Here is a 20,360-nt window from a genome sequence, read left to right as displayed (position 1 = left end):
TCTTAAGGTCAATTCCGACACGCGTGTTATCATCTCTTGTATCGGGTCAGTTCATACAAGATTTTGTCTCGACTTTAATTAAACCTTCCGCTGGTGGACAGGGGATATCTCTTCTTGCTCTTTGGGTCAATTAAGTTGGATGCCGAGGTTCAAAAAAGGGTCATTATTTATAATTTTTTTTGTGTTGGATCATGTAATGTGAAGGTATGCATAAACATTGCAACTTTTTGGCATTTTTGTTGCAGTTCTAGATGCCAGAGTTTTTTCAAGTCAAAATTAATCCATCTAGCTAGCTAGTGGCAAAATTAACAAGTGTGTTTGATTAGGTAGAGCCCGTTAAGTGGCCACATGCATGCCGTACGGTGTTTATACCTTAATTAAACAGGTCGTTAATTAATTAAGTAAACAATTATAGTACTATTATGTACGATAATTAATGCCGTAATGACACTATCCCCTTCTAAATGTCCTTTCCTGGTGGGTACGTATAATGTTTTTGTTGCTTGGTTCCTGTCTATTTCTCTCTCTCTGTCAAAACACATCCATTTTCAAGCGGAGAAAGATCGGATTGTGAGATGCTGAAAATGATATTACTACTCCACTATTTAACGCGTCACCTATATAGCACTGCACGATTGGATATGTGCAACGCCTACTATCTACTGGATTCTCTAATCCCACTAGCTCGTTCCCTACCTTTCGTCTCTCAGTGTCGATGTTGGCCAAGTGGGGTGCTTAATTTCAATTCGAAGGTGGCAATCATGCACTTGGAAATTATTTTGACACATTTAAGTGAGGGGGTCATGTGTTGGGCAGTAAGGATCTGAGGATGGTTTTATTTGATTTGCAACATGAGAGAGAACTTGGGTTTTGTCGAACTATTCTTTAATTTATGAAAACTTTTGATGAATATTATTCACAAGAATATTAATTAATATTAGCTAGTACAAGATAGTGGATAAAATATTAATCGTAACATAATTTTTTAATAGAGCAAATATCTTTAATTATGAGCACTTCGATGTTGATATTGGTCCGACTTTAACTAGCTAGTGCGTCGTTACGGCTAATTAATTAACAACTAAAACATGTGCTAACCTCCTAATCATGGCCCTTGACTCCCAATTTATTTTCCTAATTTTCTTTTATAACTCAAGTGTCCGGGTCAGCTTAAGTGCACACTTCAATAACCCTGGGCCCAATCTCGCCTTCCACTTGGGTAAATAAACCCCAAATGAGTTGATTGCATCTGGGAAGAAGTTTCGAACCTAAAACTTTAAAAGAGAGCAAATTCCTAAGTCTGAGACCTTAATCACCAAGCCTCATTTTTTTTTTTCCTAATCTTTTAACATTAATTGCAAAACAAATTAGAAGGAGAACTACTTCACTAGACTCCCCTAAATGTGTCACACATAACATAAAGCATAACAATATTCCCTCTGCTCCCCATTTATTTGTTCAATTTCAAATCGCTACTTATTAAAGGGATTTCTAAGAATACTCCTTACTTTCTTAATTATATCAAATTAATTAGAGTGCATATTCACCAATGTAGAGTCTATGTAAAAGAGAGAGCATTAACGGAATTTTTCCAAGTTGATATCAAATTGGAGTACAAATATTTTGAGACCTGTAAAAAAAAAAGAGGTAAAAAATTAGACAAATGTCTTGAGACGGAGGGAGTATAAACCAAAATTTCAAAACATTTTTCTTCACAAGCTGCTTAACTTAATTTTTCTCGACTACACCACAAAAACTTAGGAATTTTCTTGAGATATTAGGATGACTCCAACACACTTTCTACAGGTTTTTTATACATTGGCCTCATAAATTAGGCTCAGGCCCAAATTCATCACATACATTCAGTTCACATATACAAGTCACAATTAACAATTCATGATGCCTATCCAGGTTCGACAGCAATATTTAGGGTTGCGATGAAATCGAAGCTAAAAGGTATCAGGTCCGACAAAAATACTTAGGGTTGAGACGAAACCGAAGCTAATTAAAAATAGGACCAGACTCTAATTTTGTATTTCTGTATCTATATGACCTAATAGGCTTCTCAAATTGGGTAAAGTCCAGCCCAAAATAAGTTAATTGCCTCTTTAGATCCAAATTGGATCAACATGCGGCCTGCGTATTTGCATTCTTTTGGCCTTAACTTAAACTTAAACTTAGAATGAAAATTTTGTTTTTATTTAAATTTTTTTCGCATTTGTTAGTTTTGCGCCAAACTTTTGTCAGCTATTGATTCGTCTCGAACGAGAGGAATCGGAAAAGTAAAATTTTTTTACTTTTACTCAAGTATTTTGAGAAATAACCACTTTTTAGCACAAAAAGTCACTTTTTGCGCTAAAAAATGATTATTTCTCAAAATAATAGGGTAAAAGTGAAAAAATTTTACTTTTCTCATTCGTCTCGTCGAGACGAATCAATAACCCACAAAAATTTAGCGCAAAACTAACAAATGCGAAAAAAATTTAAATAAGGACAAAATTCTCATTTTAAGTTTAAGTTTAAGTTAAGGCCAAAAGAATGCACCCTAGCCAAACCCATTACTGGCCAGTTGGTGTTAATTGATGAATATAAGTCTATACGTTGAGATTAACTTCTTGAGGATTTTTTTTGTTTTAATTCTTCTTTTTTTTTGGCATTTGTTTGTTTGAGCAGAGTTTTTGTTGGTTCTTTCTGAGGAATCTAAAAAGTAAAAAATTAAATCCAAAACTTTTATTTTTTTCTTTAAGACAAAAACAATCAGAAAATCAGTTTGTTTTGGAATACTTTTGTCTTTATTCAAAAAATATTTGGTTTCAAATATAATTTTCACTTGTAAATTATTCTCGGCAATCAATGGTCCGAATTTAAAAAAAATATTCCACTCTTCCCCGAAAATGTTTCTTAAAATCTGGATCGTTCAAAACGCTTTTGGACACGTGCGATTGGCTCCGTAAAATCATATTCACGGAACCAGGTAAATAAGAATTTATCATCATCATATATACATTAATTATTAGTTTTATTGGCCAAGAGTTGGACTTAGGAAAGAATTCCTATTTTCCTTTTGTGTTGCTTGGCTCCATATAAAAAGGGTAATAGGGTTTTGCTTGGAACAGGGGAGACAGAATTCTACGCATATCAGAAGCAACGCGGCTGGGAAATAGAAGAGCAACGGAAAAAAGTAAGCATTTACGAGGACGGATTTTACGACGTATGATTAATTATTGTTTTCCAAACAAGAGGCTAAAATCGTGAACTAGGGTTGAGGATGAAACCCCGTAAGTTTTATTGATCAATGTCATGCGTATGATTTTTTTTTTTCCCTACGTTATACTATTTTGTTTCCTGTTTTGTCTAGGCCATTGGTCGTGTTTTCTTATTAGTCTAAGATTCCTAAATTCCTAATTTACATAGGACTCTTGGGGACCAAATCTTGTAGCCTATATAGAGTAGTGCTTCGCCGTAACCTAACCTCTTAGAAAGGTTCACACTCCAAGCGTAGGGCTAGGTCGTTGAAAGCATAATAACCGGTAAGATCGGAATCATTCCCACAGAGAAATCTTCTTTAGTAAATTTGGATTAGATGTTGCATAGAGAGTTGTGGCATTCAAGCAGCCAACTTTAGTATTTGATTTGAATAACGAAATTTAAACTTGAAGTTGAACTAGATTAGAGATGGTCAAGTCAAAGGGATCGATTACCCACGACTTAGCCGTCAAACGGTTCCTTCATCTAACTCATGAGTGGACCGAAACTGTCCAGATTCCACTAGAAGAATTAAAAGCTGAAAACTACTTATAACTTAATTCAAAGCTCTAATTCAAATTGAACTCATTTAACGCAAGTGAGAGACGAAAAAGGATCGTTCGCACGCGTAGGATTATCAAGCTTGTAACACAAGGCGATAAACTTCATTGATCAAAAAAGCCACCAACCCCATGATCAAAACTAGAAATCATGGGTTTAATTCATTCAAAACCTTGAAATTAGGCTAAAGTTAAGAGAAACCATTTAAACGATTAAGTCATAAAGTGAACCTCACCCCATAACCAAACCTATATACTACTCACTCATAGCAAAAAGACTAGAAAATATGCTTGGAAAGGTAAACATGATTAACCGATAAAAACGGAAATAAACTTGATTTATGGGAAGATCCATACAATAGCTACAACATTAACACATGAGAAAACATCAAAACACTTAAACTTACTTGAGTTGTTGAAGATAGAAAGCTTGAAAAACTAAGAACACAACATGAAAATCCTAGAAAGCAAGAAAAAGACTTTTGCCTAAACTAACTATCTATATATGGCCATTAATGGCTTACAAAGCTATTTATAGGCCTCACAAATCAGCCATAAAATGGACCAAAAGGTCCCCAAAATATCCCAAAAATATACTAGAAGTAGAAACTTTCCATATATGGAGGGTTGAAAAAGTTAACAAAAATCAGCACTACGGGCTCTGGTACCAATACCTAAAAAATAAGGTATTGGTACCAACTGAACTGTCTTCCAATTCGGCATGATGGTACCAATACCTAAAAAATGAGGTATTGGTACCTCAGTGTAAAAACTGTAGAACAGTGTCAGCTTGGGCCATCATGCCTTGTCGTGCCCCGACGGCCTTCCAATGCTTCATTACATGATCAACGGGACTTAGCGGAGGTATACCATGTGGCCTTGGTCCCACGGATGTCCTTGGAACCATCCTTGATGCGTTTGCCTTGCTTGAACCACTTTGGCACTTTCCTTGCCAACCTTGACCTCCGGCCAATCTCCGAGGCTTCTTATGGCACCGTTAGGCTTCGGTGACAATAAAATGAGTACCGGCGGGCATTTGGACACTTGGTTCATCCCGGAACGTTGATTGGCATTCAAAACCGCCTTATTAGCACGTTTTACCTAAAACACATACAAAAATATCTTACGTGCAATATCACATAAAAACGACAACATATATGTACAAACACAAAATACTAAAGGACTTAAGCACCAAAAATATGCATTATTAGGTGCTTATCAAGTAGTCAGGCTAGAGTCATGTTTTAGATACACAATCAATCACACGTCATTGATATTTAGTTTTCTTAACAAGGTATCACGCATCAAGGCTTTGAAGGCTCCCCGGCGAAAAGGCGAAGAAGAGAGAGAGAGAGAGAGAGAGAGAGGATCATATAATGCAGGGGCCAACGGTGGCGATGGAGGTGGTGGAGCCACAATCGCTCAGCTCCGAATCTCTCAAGCGCACTCGCGATCTCTTCTCTCCCCTCCACGCCCGATTCCCCACTCCCGACCCCGATAGTAAGAAGACAAGGATGAACCAGAAGTTTAATGCCGAGTATGGAGGGATAAAGAGCACAAGCATTGATCAGCCTCAGACTCATGCGAAGTCGGGTAGTCAACATCAAGCCCAACAAGGATCTGATCCTCCTTCAAATAATACTTTAGCTCTTCAGACTGATTTAATTTTGGTTGGTCCGACGGCCGTGCAAGCAAAGGGAGTTGATGGTGGTCTTTCTGCAGGGAAAAGCAGTGCCATGATCGTTTCTGCTTCTGGTTCATCCGGGAGGAATTTCTCGACGTCAGCCATTATGGAAAGAATTCCGAGCAGATGGTCACGTCCTGTTTGGCATGCACCATGGAGAAACTACAGGGTGATAAGCGGCCATTTGGGATGGGTGAGATCTATCGCGTTTGATCCAACTAATACGTGGTTCTTTACCGGCTCTGCAGATCGGACGATAAAGATGTGGGATGTGGAAACCGGAAGGCTGAAGCTCACACTAACTGGGCACATCGAACAAGTACGAGGCCTTGCCGTCCGCGAATAATATATGTTCTCTGCTGGCGATGACAAACAAGGCAAATGCTGGGACCTAGAGCAGAACAAGGTTATCCGGTCTTTTGATGGTCATCTGAGTGGAGTGTATTGCCTGGCTGTTCATCCGACTATTGATCACGTTCTACTCACGGGTGGTCACGATTCTGTCTGTCGGGTCTGGGATGTTCGTTGCAAGGATAATAAGCAAATTGATGCATTTTCTGGGCATAAGAGTACAGTTTGCTCAGTTCTTACTCGACCTATGGATCCACAAGTTATAACTGGCTCCCATGACACGACGATAAGGTTCTGGGACCTTAGAAATGTTAAAACAATGGCAGCTCTCTGGGACCTTAGATATGTTAAAACAATGGCAACTCTTACGCAACATGAAAAATCCGTGCGAGCAATGGCTCTACATCCTAAAGAGAACTGTTTTGCATCTGCGTCGGCTGACAATACAAAAAAATTCAACCTTCCGAAAGGAGAATTTATGCACAACATGCTATCTCAGCAGAAAACCATCATCAATGCAATGGCAGTCAATGAAGACGGTGTAATGGCCACAGGAGGTGACAATGGAAGTTTATGGTTCTGGGATTGGAAGAGTGGTCATAATTTCCAGCAATCCCAAACAATTGTACAGCCCGGCTTGCTGGACAGTGAAGCCGGTATCTATGCGTGCTCTTACGATGTGAAAGGTACAAAACTAGTCACTTGCGAAGCTGACAAGACAATAAAGATGTGGAAAGAGGACGAAAACGCCACCCCTGAAACACATCCTCTCCACTTCAGACCACCTAAAGATATCAGAAGGTTCTAATAGTCGTGTCTACGAGTCCTATCATTCTTAAGGACTGTGTGCACTGTGCAGAGTGTTAAGTTGTGCTTACTTCTTAAGGAGATTAGTTTTAGAAGTAAAAGAAATTTGAGTGAGAGCTTCTTCTGAAGATAAAACAAGAAAAGAAGTAGAGACCAAGCAGAAAGTAATTGCTGATCTGAGAAGTTGTATGAGCTCGTGGCGGAATACAAAGAGATCATTTGGAACACCAACACCTATGTTTGATTTGGAACATTTCATGAAACATCCTTCTTTGAATCCGTTTTGCTTCTTTTTTTCTTGTCTGGACTAAGGAAGTAGCTAGGAATTTGGTTTTTGCTCAACCTGTTAGCTTTTTGCTTATGGTTTTGTTTTTCAGGCTGTGCATTTAGCCTTGTGAGCGGCGGGGTTCAGGTTGGTGTCTGTTTCCATTTCAGGGGTATGCCCCATTGATTCTGTCCCCTTTTCGTTTCAATAAAACATTTACCTTACTGGAAAAAAGTAGAGACCGAGCAAAAAGAAAACGAAAGCTGAAGCAGAGAAAGAATAAATGGAATATGAAAACGCAGATTTAGGGATGTTCCTCCAAGAAGCCATACAAGACCTTACCTCCTGAACAATTCTGCAACAAATAGCCTCCTTGTTGTGCCTAATATTCTGAAAAATACATAAGTTCAGAGCTCCCCAAACATGATAAATGGCAGCAGACAAAACAGTTTAGAACACCCTGCTCTGCAAAGAGGAACCTTTTGAAGCTGTGCACGTAGCATTGCTCTTTCACTTTTTTCTGTGTTTCTCTGAGATCTCTAATTGGGACTTCCGTATTGGGTTTATAAAGCGCTCACGAACACACACACACACACACTGATATCTGGAATGTGTAAGATGGCTTATGCAGACAGCTAAAATTTTGAGTTGTTGGACTACAAATTGGGGTTATACAAGGTTAGCCATTGTCCAACCATTCATAAACCACAAAGCTGTGGATTCCAGTCTCTCCTTTTGTCAATTACAATTACTGGACAACATAATAAAAATATTGCTATGCAGTAACCTCTTTACCCATCTAATGTCATAAAATTGACCATCAATCAATTGTAAAATTATGTGAAACGGCATATCTCTTCGAATGAGTGAAGCAAGGTCATTAAAGGTTGCTAACAAAATTTCCCAAAATTAGAAAAGATTTTTAGGTTACACCATTTTTGTCATGAGATTACAATAGGGTACATCCAAATGTTATTTTGAACCTTACGGTTACACCAATACTATAACATATAAAGGGGAAAAAAAGTAAATACTATGTTTATACCTCCTCAGCTATCAGTCTTTCACATAGACTTCCTCTTCTTCTGAAACCTCTGCAATTTCTTCCACTTGAGGTAAATCTGGTACGACAACCCCGAAAAGACCATGAAAACGCTCCCCCATTGCTTTGTAGATAAGGGGTTTCCACTCAGTAATGAAGACACCACTATGCTAACAAACTTGCGCGTCGTGGTGATTGTGGTGTTAGTCAGGGAACCAAATCGACTTATGGTTAGGAAAATGAAATTTTGGCCAACTGCGCCGCATAAACAGTAGAGGAAAATGTCCCACGCTGCCTCAGGGTGCTGCTTGCAGAATTGAACCGCCGAATATCCACTAGCACCCGGCCATCCAAACATGAATACCATATTGTAAATTGTGCCCCAAAGGTTCATACCCAGCATTATCTCCCAAGCACTCGTCTTTGGGTACCTGAGCAAGAAAAAAAAACAACCAAATTACTATAAATACAAACAATAGAAAATTAACCACTCTGAGGAGTTGATAGTACTCCCTCCATCCCTTTCTTTTTGTCCATTTTCACTATTTACAGACATCTCTTTTGTTTTTCTCTTTTTTTAGAGGGTTTTGAAAACCTTGCTTTGGCAAAAAAAAGAAAAATTACAAATTGTTCATGCAAACACTACATTTGTTAATCTGAGTAAAAGAGCATACTGCCAAAAAGGATTTTGCGATTCAATGATAAAATGGGGAGAATGTATCCTAATGCTCACTTGGTCTACAAAACAAATTCTGGAAATAAAGAATTAGGCCTTATTGTTCACACTCGTTTCCACTCAAGATCTATTGAGGATTCCAGCATGCATATGACTAGTTAATCTCAAGAATATAGACCGTGAAAAGGATTCCTTGCAATCTTTTGAAGAGTCATGAAATGCATTATCTTCAATTGCTTCCAGTCGTACACTTTTAGGCCACTAAAGAAATAGATGTGAGAAAAACTACCATTCCAAACACTAGGAATAAATTTTTCTATAACAGCTCAATTGTCAGTGAAATACCTTGCTGTAATTGAATCCTGAGTAGCGTTTGTAAATCCATCAAAAGCAAGATTAAGGAAACAAAGCCCATATCCAAGTGGAGCATTCGGGTGCGCAAGCTTGCTAATGATCCTCGAGCTAGTCTGAAGAAAGCAGAAGTACGAAAAAGCAATTAAAGTCGGGCTTAAAAGTGAGGAATTAAAAACCAGAAAAACAAACCAAACACATAACAGAGGAAAGGAAAGGAAAGGAAAGGCCCATAGTTCCAATGAATGAGTGTACAGTCTCAGTACTCACCTTTGAAAGTGCAAATACAGAGACACCACCAGCAACAAGAAGAGAGCAGACATACTCAGGTATAGTGTATCTGATACCGTAGACTAATGCACCCATAAGCATCACTGCATAAAGACAAAATATCAGGCGTTAACCACATTAACAAACCGCAGCAAAAACTACCAAAGAAATCTACCTTCACAATAAGTACCTAAAAAACTCTTTACCAAAGTGCAAAACTTGACCTACAAAAAATAGAATGCACATAGCAAATTACCCCAGACGTTTTCCCATTTTTTTCTTTTTAAAGTGTGATTCATTATCGACCATAAATGGAGAAGGCTAAATACTTTTTGGCAAAGGCTATGAAAGAATAGTTGATCTCACTTGCAGATGCTACTAACTCTAAGAGTACTCTACTCCAATTAATATAAACCTATCGAAGATACCAGCATGTACTAGCTGAGTCACAGGACAAGATGATAAATTCCTCAAGATGATCCTGAAGAATAATACTCTTTTTGTTTGCACATGTTAAATTCTCCTTTCCCTTTTCTTTTCTTAACATCGATGTTTTTCGGAGGGCTTTGAAGCCATTTTGCTTAAAAGTAGTAAACCAGTGTCACATAATGGCACCAAAGAATTGCAAAACAAAGCAACCTTAAACAGTTATGTACTTGTGTTCCATAATAGCAACAATAACTTGTTTTAAGTACGCCAAGGACTCACCTGGTATCATTTTTGAAGATTTTGCAAGGACCTGCAAGTGATAGTAATGGCATGAGTATTGAAAATAACAAATCCTAATCTTCATAACATTGTATTATCAACCAATGTAAGACCAAAAAGTTAACAAAATAAATAAGATGATATAGGAAAGAAAAAGGAAGCTATTCCCCACAAGTATGTGAACCAATTAAAAATATGCTTAAGACCCAACTAAACTTAAATGGAAGGGATACCTGATTTCCGAAATTTGATCTAATGCAAATATGGCAGTGAATTTAGAGACTCGTTGTATGGTGCTTTGTTGCTACGAACTTATAGAATAGTTATAACAATACAATATGGAAGCAGTGTAGGGGGAAGCCCTACGCTGCAACCTACATCAGTGTAGGGGGAAGCCCTTTCTTTGGAGCCAGAGTGCAAAAAGCATACAAAGTGAATTCACATCCAATGCTGTTTGGGGAAACTTTAATTTGTCAGTGGGAGTTTCTGAAGATATATGTCCTCTTGCAGGACTCTTCAATTTCAAGCTTCAGAATTGCATGTTATAAAATGTAAGTTAAGTTATAAAACTTCTTTTTAAAAAAACTTAAACAAACTAGGACTTGATTGTGGATAATTGCCTATCACCTAACTAAAGCTACGATCCACTGTTGGTTCAAGAAATGGTGAGTGCTTGGAGGGATGGGATAAGCACAAGCCTACCCCCAGAATTGTATGCACAAAGTGGCCACATATTTGACAGCATATGCTTTTGCCATCACTATAGCATAAGCAATGACCCCTCATTGTGCCTAAAACGTATATCTCTCAATCCTTGATTGCTCGTATAGTAGTGAGGTTGGATCATCGGAACTTAGTTTACAGGGGAAAAGGAATTCCACCTAGCCCAAATCATGACAACTATTCTCTCTCTAAGGCTGAAGATGGGAAATAATGAGTAAAAAACTCTCTAATTCCATGCTTTCTATGTTGTCTAGCCAAATGAGGATCCCAAATTGCATGGGGCATGTGCATTACATGGAAAGGATCCTGCACCAATGACTTACAATTTCCTTACCAAGCTACATGAAACAGATTTCCAAAAGCCTTGGGTAACTATTGATAGCTGCACAAAGTGAGCAGCAAACATATTCTTTTACCTGGGCAGGGTAACTGATGTACTTCAATGCTTCAATCCCCATAGCCGGGCCGATTGTATTTGTAATGCCAGCACTCCAGTAACTCCACCATGGGGCACCGCCATTACTACTACTGGACCAAAGCTTTATCACTGTCCCACAAGCACACTGAATTGATTACTTAAACCGTAACATCCCCAACCATTCTAAAGGGGACAAACACGTAGAGCAACAGAAGAGAGATAAAAAAATATCATCATATGCTGAGAAACTTACTAATAAATGACCACATTAAACAAACCACACTTTGCGCCAGATTCAGAAATGCTAGGTGTTCGAACCTCTGCTTGTCTGGCCCAAATTTCTTGGTGGACCTAAAGGATTTTAAAACAAACAACACAATGCAATCAGTTCATAAGCTTAATGGACCAAAACGATATAATAATCACAACGCAATCATCTAGCGCTAAGCATATGTAATGTGTCTTCATTCAGAGAGCATTATAGTCCACTGAGTAACGCGTAGTCCTTTACCCACTTGTGGATAGGATTCCAAAGGGTTTGGGTAGGTCGTTTTAGGGTTTTTTTTTTTTTTTTGTCTTTTTGCTTCTTCTTTTTTTGTGGCGTCAAGATGATGGCGGAGGTAGCGGTGGTGGTGGGTGGCGTAGGGAGGCAGTGGCTATGGTGGTAGGTTAGGGGTAAGCTCTGATACCATGTTGTCAGAGATGAGAAAAAGTGTATAGGGTGTTAATGAACCCTAACACAAATAACTATTATTTATATTAAGAGATAATTTGTTACAAGACTTGTTTAACCAATGTGGGACAAGACTCATAAGAACTACTTAAATATTCCAACAGATTCTACCAAAATCAACACGCAGACACACCACACACGCAGCATCGCACGAACAACAATCAAGCAAGAAAGAAAGAAAGCACAACACAAAGATTTTACACATTCCCCCAATTCAATTATCGAGTACAACCACAGCTCGCACAATGTATCTAACGATGAAGAGGGAACAGGTTACATCGACTGCGTATAGCACATTATATACCCCAGGGTACCTTTTAAACATCATACGCTGCTATAGTCAGCGAAGTAACAAACCATGTTCGAAGCAGACTTCACAAACCCAACAACCTCTTCCTTTCCGGTCTTGGTCCTGCACTCTTTCTTAGATAAGTCAGGTTATTTGACCACCCAACCTAGGGATAGAGGCTGAAAAAAATGGTGTTCTCGAAAAATGCACCACCAAACTTACGATTCTTTTGTTCGATAATCGAAAGGAGGGAATGGGGGAAGCTGCAATCACGTTTAGTGCACAAACCATTGCATTTTATGAACGTAAATATCGCATCCTTTAACAAGATTAGAATGATGAAGCCATCAATACAGTATTATCATTACCTACTATACGGGGCCGTAAGAAAAATCATTCTAAGAACATTCCATTCAAGCTTCATTCCAGTTAAGCAAACAATGCCTTAGACTTTACTTAAATGACAGAAAATTTGGACACTGAAATTCACAACACAAGCTATTCAAACGCGAAATTCCTACGGGCATTTAGTCACAAACTCTAATCACGCTCAAATCAATCTCTCACATTGCACGGATCTCCAAATTCGGCCAATTGACATGAGAGAGAGAGAGAGAGAGAGAGAGAGAGAGAGAGAGAGAGAGAGAGAGAGAGAGAACTTACACGGTCTCTTGCAGGACTCCTTGGTAAATATACGCCGCCCAGATACCGGCCACGCAAAAGGCGAGCACCAGAACACGGCGGAGTCCGGCGCCGTGAGACTCCATTGGGAATCACCGGATCCGATGGAGCCGCGTGGATTTCCTCCGGCGATGAGAAAATGGGAGATCGAAGAGAGAGAGAGAGAGATTTTCAGTTGCTTCTTTTTAACTGCCGATCTATGTAGTACTTACAAGTGAAGCGGATCGTTGGTGTTGCGGAGTTTATACGGGGACTCGAAGCTACGCTGAATGTCCACGTGGAGGGTTGTGATTCGTCTGAGGACGCAAGCCTGGGATTCTTATTGGTTGAAGGAACGCGGCCAACTGACGTGGAGGTCTACTAAGCGTCGCCACCACCGTGGTTCTACAAGGTTTACTGCCATTGGACTGTCTTCTACGACGTGTCACTCATGCTCCATGTCAGCTAGGGGCCCTTTGGTTAATGTGAATAATAAGGTAAAATGTCGCAACTTGTTGCTCAAATTGTTAATGGAAACATAGCCTCAGAATAAAAATATTTGGCTTGACGAGAAAAATAAAAAATATAAAAAAATTGAAGTGTAAAATTGAAAAAAGGTTTACAATGCTACAGATACTTAAGAAAGTACTTTAGTATCTTTAGCGTCATCTTTAGTAAATTCTTTTCAACTTTGATTTATATTTTCAATGCTTTTCAATTTCTTCTCATCGATCCAAGCGACGTGATGTAAAAAATTTGACCCAAATCTTGTCAAAAAGACATTAAACAAAACATCCCAAATGGCCTAATACAAAAGTGTAAAAGAAGTAGTTTTTAACTAGAGTAGTGCTACAGGTACTGACGGGGTCGGTACCGAAATCGTAGGGACGGCCGCGCCGGGCCGTCTCCGGCCACCGGACGGCCGATCCGAGCCGTTCAAAAATTCTAAAAAAAAAAAACGAGGGAATATACATATATACACGAAAAAAGGGTGCTCGGATCAAGCACCTTACACACCTCGGATGCCGTTGATTCCCGCGTAGGGCCCCCTCGTTTTTGTTTTTTAGAATTTTTGGACGGCTCAGATCGGCCGTCCGGTGGCCAGAGACGGCCCGGCGCGGCCGTCCCTACGATTTCGGTACCGACCCCGTCGGTACCAATATCATTTCTGTTTTAACTAACCCTATAGCCTTCTCCTCCCACCGCCATACAAGGGTAGTGAAACCCTAGTGGAGGAGGGGAGGGGAGAAGAAAAAATATTTGCGACAACAAGGGTTGAGAGAGAGAAATTAAAAATTGACCCGAATTTTGTCAAATTTAAGAAAAAACAACAAATTGTTGAAAAGACATTAAACAAAATAGGCCAAAGGGCCAAATACGAAAGTGTAAAAGAAGTAGTTTTTAACTAATTCTATAGCCTTCCCTTCCCACCGCCATAAGGATAGTGAAACCCTAGAGGAGGAGGGGAAGGGAGAAGAAAAAATATTTGCAACGGCTAAGGTTTTGAGGGAGAGAGAGAATTGCATTAGCTGTTGGGTTGAATATATGGTATGATTAGGATAATGAATAGATTTTTATTTTTTTTTGTCAACAGGGGATAATGAATAGATTAGGGGATTCAAACTTTGGAGTTTGGAGGCCGTATAAAACATTTTATTAGTTCGCGAATAGAAATTGTAATGCCCTGCTTTTTTTTTAGAAATAAACTCCAAAATACAACTATATTTTATATATTTCCAGGTCCCATTTCTCCATTTACAAATTTACATCAACAAAATAAAACAAAAGCCTCTAAATAAATAATCCTCTACATACTCCAAAAAGTCAACTCTTCTAAAACTCCAAATTATCCTTAAATTCTCCGATTCGACTTCCACTATTCCGACTCCAAACCTGAAAAATGAATCATCCTGGGAAGTATACCATCCCATGAACCTAGGTCCGATCTAGCACGTATAACAAGGTAACAACATAGCTCATAACATGATACATTTCAATTAGATAGCAAGTGTAACGATTAATAATTCAGCGAATAAGTAAAACACGTAATGTTTTATGATTGGGCCGATGCCCCTTTGGGTTGCTATGTTCCACTGACCAAGTATAAGTATGTTCTTTCTATAAATTCCTTTTACGTATGTAACTAATGATCATTAACTTTTTGAGAGGACACAGTCTTTTGTTATTCCATAACAATATAATAGTTATTGGTTTCTATTTTTATTAAAAAAAATGTTTAACATCTAGTATTTTTAATCAAACACTTCCATTTTCTAACTTAATAATAAGTTTTAGTTATTGTATAATAATCACATTAACATTTATCAAAAGTAAACTAGTCTGAACATACACTTTAGACATGAACATTAAAATGTAGTAACAGTTAAATAAGTCCTAACATACATTGAACATTTTAAATATTAAACTGTTACAAGTAAGATTAGAATGAGACAAAACCTAGTTTAGGGTTGATTTCGGAAGCTGAAATAATTGCAGGGACCAAACTGTAATTTCAGTATATCAAATTTAAAGAGCCGCGCGCCATGTTACAGTAGCATTTCGAGTTTCCATTCACAAAAATCATTCGATTTCCATGGTTTTGTAACATAACTCGTGAAATTTGAAAAGAAAATTTAATATTAAGTCTAAATATAAGTTGAATCCATAATAATAATCAATAATCTAATCAATACTCCCTCCGTTCTAATTTTTAAGGCCCTTTTCGGGAATCCAACCATTTAAGAAAGGCTTATTATTGCATTGTCAGCTTTTTTTAACTTCCAATTTTGCCCCTAATTAAGTAGTTTTTAATTATTTTATGATGGCTTTTAAATTATGTAACAACCCATATTTTTTTTGTTTTACCATTAATAATATCATTTTAAAAAAAAAGTATTATTCGTAATAACAAGAAAATTCCTTCCTTAATAGATATATACTAATACAATTATCTTATCCTATTTATCTTCTTTTTTTTTTTTAACAAATTGCATGCATGCATGCATACAAACTCCTTCCATTTCTCCCTCTCCTACTCAGTCTCTACTTCCTCCCTGACCATATATCCATCCTTATCTCGTCCATCTCAAAGCCCAAGAGATAGAATTTTCATTAATTCAATTCTATCACCCTCTTCAAAATTCTCCTATAAATACCCTATCACTCCGATCCTAGGGCATACCACGATACTCCCCACTCCCCACCAGTCCAGAAGAGAGAGAAAAATCGGAGAAAACCAAGCTCCAATCCATGGAGTTTTAGAGAGAGAAAGTAAGAGAGAGAAAAATGGGTTTGTGTCCAAAAACCAACCGAAACCCAAATTGACAGTTCCAAGCTTTTTTCCCAACCCCAAGCATCCCTAAACATCATCCAATTCGGACCCAAGGTCTCCCAATCGAAAAAACCGAAGTCACCTTCTCCAAAAAATTCAAGTTCCGTTTTTGATTCAATTCGATCTAATCGAGATATTATAATCCATTCCAACCTCCTCTCTACGTATATTAAATGTTTTATACTTAACCCAATAGCCCAAATGGACCCATGCATTGAAATCGAAGCAAAAACAAAACAAAAAAAATCGAATCTGTGTTGGAGTTCGCGGCCGCAAACTGTGGGCCGCAAGAACCAAGCCTGAGTTTGCGGCTCGCTGCTTAGCCGCAAGGTTGACTCGGTCAGACCTTGCGGCAGGTGTTGTTTTGGTTCGAATGTATTTTGCGACGTTCCGAACATCATTTTTGACACCCAAACTATTTTTCCTAGACTTTTCACACCTCAAAGATCATAACTTGTTAATATCATATTTTTTTATTTAATTACCTATTTATTAAATTATTTATTAGTTATCTTTCAAAGTTTACAAACAAAAAATCTTTGCGACCTTTCAAACAACGTTTTAACACCCAAACTATTTTTTCTAGACTCCTTGCATCTCAAAGATGATATCTTGTTAATTTAATATATTTTTTATTTAATTTACTATTTATTATTATTTTTATAGTATTTCCAATCAAAATTACCTTACGACCTGATAAACCTTAATATTAATGCCCGAGTAATTTTATTTAGATTCCTTACATTCTGAAGATGAAACTTTGTTAATCTCAACATATTTTATTTATTAGATTATTTATTATCTATTTATTTTTCTTTCGGCAACTTTCGTTAATATCTTTATTTAAAATAATCTCGCAACCATCCGAACCCAACTTTTGACATTCAACTGGTTGCATAGGACTTTTAGGACACTTATCAAGGTCATAATAATCATTCTAGTATTTTTACCTAATTAATGTATTTAATAAGTTTTTAATCAATCTAATTATTTAGAAATAATTAATGAGAACCTCGAAAAAATATTTTTTTTAAAAATTCTTTTAAAAAGTTCTTACTTATTATCGTCATGGCCATACAAGACTAAGGGCAACGACCCATTCATAAAAGGTTGCGTGATTGCTTTGCTTGTAGTTTGTTTTAATTATTATTCGTTTAATTGTATATTGCACCGATACTTGATTCGAAATGCTAGATTGGACCCTAGAGACATGGGGTGGTATACGAATAGAATTCACCTAGACGATGCTAGGTAATGGATGAATTGGAAAGTTTTATTTTTAGATTGCCTGCAGCCGTGATTTTGAGATGTGATGAGATTTGTGATGAGATTGAAACTGGCGGGAGTCCAGTGATGAATTGATAGACTGGCGGGAGTCCAGTGATGATTGTGAAGTAATTTGTGAAGTGGTGTATAAGATAGACAAACCCTAGTTGTGATTCAGGCATGATAAGCTTTTCCCTTGTTGTAGTTATTGAGGTGCACACTCGGTATATCACTTAGGTGTATCTGCGACAGTAAAGGGAAGTGACCTCATGGGACCGAGCATGACTAGCAGTTGGGGAGGAAAGATCTCGTGGAGAGATCTTAGATTTCACATTAGGTTATGGATAGTAATAACCGGTTTATATGGAAAAATCTCTGTTTTACTTTTCGCCTCCTTGTTATCCGAAAGTAAGAGGGTTAGTTGGGTTGGATTATACTACGGGGTGAACTCTATCACTCAGATACGGATTGCCTGGCATCCGTACCAGATTTTGCAGAAAATCAAGAAGAGACACAGAATCCCGAAGGCGAGCAGTTTTATGCAGAGGAGAATCCAGAGGTGGGAGTCGAGTCAGAATATACTTGGGATCCGTATCAATCCTAGAAGACGGCTCTATTATTTTGTCTGGATTATTACCACAAATACTATTTTCAGTATTTCCTCAATGGTTTGTAATAGATGAATCTTTAGGATGAATTATCTGTTTGGATTTTGAATTTAATTTAATAAATTTTCAAAAATTAATATTTAATGCCTCTAATTTTATTCTCGAAAATCGAGGCGTTACAAATTAGCCCTGCAATTTCTGGCGCAAAAAGAAGCAAAGTCTTTTCCTAAAATGGTTGGCAATCAATTGGAGGGAAAATTGATTACATTGTCATTTCATTTGTTGAAATCATTATTTAACGAGTATTTATGTTTGGAGAAGGAAAGGCAAAATGGGAAAGTTTGAGTTTTTTTTGGTGTTGACTTTTGGAAATGGAACTCATTTTGGAACATTCAAAAAAAGGAAAGATGGACCCTCAAATAGGAATGGAGGGAGTAACGGAATTTGAAATAAACATTTAAAATTTTTACTAAAAAATTAGGAATGTTGCACTAAAAGTACCAAAACTAAAAGTGCTAAACAAATCTTTTGTTAGTATTTTGCGAAAGAAAAAAAAAGCTCGTTCAATGATGAAAGACCAATTTTAGTTAATTTGGAAAACTAGTCCTGAATTGTTTAACCATTGATGTAACATCATTGGCGGACTACATTAAAAAAACGACGATATAAAAAAAGAAAAACAAAGACCAATCTCTATCATATTCTTCATAATTTAAAATTATGGGACAGTAGCAGATAGTAATAATATAGTCTAATAATGTTTAGGCACCGTTCCAGAAACCTTATTAAAAAATAAGTAGTCTATTTTACATTTTAAAACTCAAAAATAATGTAAATAAAAAATAATTTTTCAATTTTTTTTGCATCGTATTAAAGATCTCAATGAGGTATTTCAAACAAGATCCATAATGCATATTTTTAGATTTCAATAAATCTCTCATTTTTTAATTTGAAATTGCCTTCTTAAAAAATAATGACTTTTTTGAGTTCTGAAACCCACCGTTTAGTCATGTCTTCTCGTTCGTGGTGAATGCGTCGGAACTTAGACCAGGACTATCAATTTTATTTGCCAGAGAGATCACTAGCTACCTTTTTTTTTATTAAAAAAATAGTAGGGCAAATTTTACCCTCACCTAATTATGGGCGGATGAATTCCTTGACCTTCGGTCAGTCATGCGTAATAAAAGTCTTTGTAGTTTGTGGACTTAATTATGTCATTATGCGCACGTTTACATTTTCAGAAAAATACGGTATTATGGAGTATAAGGCTCCGTCTCAGAATAGGTTTTAAGTTTTATTTTTTTAAAAGATAATTTAAAGTTCAAAAATTATAAGCTTATTGAAATCTAAAAATTATAAGCTTATAGGCCCCGTTTTAGAAATCTTCTTAAAAAATAAGCAGCTTATTTCACATTTTCAAACTCAAAAATAATGTAAATGAAAAATAAATTTTCAAATTTTTTTTACCGTTTAAAAGATCTTAATGAGATCTATCAAATAAGATCCGTATTGATAATAAATTTATTTGCATAAGCACATAATTTTTTAACTTAAAATTATCTTTTTAAAAAATACTCCGTAAGTACTTATTTTGAATTTAAAAACGGGGCCTAATGGTCTCAATGACAGAGCTACATATTGGGACCGGATCCGGGCCCGGCCTCCACCCCTATTTTGAGTGATTTTCATGTGAGTGGGTATGAATGTATGATGATGGAGGCATAGGCCGATGATGGATGGTTTTGGACATGGTTTTGGACCGGGTGCGGGTAGGCAAAAAGATTTTGGGAACAAACAAAAAAGTTTTTCAAAAGGTGCAGAGGGAAACTGGGGTGTAGAAAGAACAAAAATTCTAACTCTACACCCAAATACACACCCATGTAGTGGGTACGGGCTCCACCTCTATTGTGAGTGGGGTGTATAAATGGGTGTGTATTTGGGTGTGGAAGTAGAATGATTGATAGAAAGAATTACTTTTGAGTTCATATAAGAAAATAAGACCATCTCCGGAAATTAACTAATTTTTCACTAAAAAAAACTATCTAAAAGTTATGAAACACAAGAAAAATAATAGGTTTTTTTTATGTCAACAAAAAAAATTATTAAAACTCGACAAAGGGTACATCGAGGAGGCCAACTTTAGATATAATGAAAGACTTGAAACATAGAAAATGCCAAAGAAAAAGAAAAAAAGAAGCAATAAGATACATCCAACAAGAAATTGAATGAAACTATAAGGAGATCAATGAAAGATTTCATTATATATAGGAAAGAATAGGCTATTTGATGTGTTCCATCTTGTCAAGATCAACGAGCTCCCCAACCAAAAATAATGCTACATACACAATAGGTCTGTCAATGAACCAAATCCG

General features: G+C 37.1%; 1 protein-coding gene and 1 pseudogene across 1 annotated transcript; one reads left to right on the top strand and one right to left on the bottom strand.

Annotated features, from left to right (window-relative positions):
* The first annotated feature begins 5,167 nt into the window (after window positions 1-5,167).
* Window positions 5,168-7,045, top strand: LOC131310418 (protein pleiotropic regulatory locus 1-like; annotated as a pseudogene).
* A 748-nt stretch (window positions 7,046-7,793) lies between these two features.
* Window positions 7,794-13,093, bottom strand: LOC131310421 (UDP-galactose/UDP-glucose transporter 3). Its single transcript, XM_058337418.1, has 7 exons — window positions 12,787-13,093; window positions 11,355-11,452; window positions 11,100-11,230; window positions 9,961-9,991; window positions 9,253-9,356; window positions 8,977-9,098; window positions 7,794-8,386 (listed from the first exon to the last, which is right to left on the bottom strand). Exons 1-7 carry the CDS (start codon window positions 12,888-12,890, stop codon window positions 7,978-7,980), a joined length of 999 nt encoding a protein of 332 aa, XP_058193401.1. The 5' UTR covers window positions 12,891-13,093; the 3' UTR covers window positions 7,794-7,977.
* Between the last annotated feature and the right edge of the window lie 7,267 nt (window positions 13,094-20,360).

Source organism: Rhododendron vialii, chromosome 12a (genome assembly GCF_030253575.1).
Source record: "Rhododendron vialii isolate Sample 1 chromosome 12a, ASM3025357v1".
Classification (NCBI taxonomy): domain Eukaryota; kingdom Viridiplantae; phylum Streptophyta; class Magnoliopsida; order Ericales; family Ericaceae; genus Rhododendron; species Rhododendron vialii.
The sequence above is the reverse complement of the archived record's forward strand: the minus strand, read 5'-3'. Positions and strand labels throughout refer to the sequence as shown.

What these genes read in the sequence shown, in the direction of transcription:
- LOC131310421 (XM_058337418.1), bottom strand. Translation starts at nt 12,890, where the DNA reads ATGGAGTCTCACGGCGCCGGACTCCGCCGTGTTCTGGTGCTCGCCTTT. An exon ending in TTTAATGTGGTCATTTATTA is followed by an intron (nt 11,231 to 11,354) that starts GTAAGTTTCTCA and finishes CTTGTGGGACAG; the next exon opens with TGATAAAGCTTTGGTCCAGT. An exon ending in ACATCAGTTACCCTGCCCAG is followed by an intron (nt 9,992 to 11,099) that starts GTAAAAGAATAT and finishes TATCACTTGCAG; the next exon opens with GTCCTTGCAAAATCTTCAAA.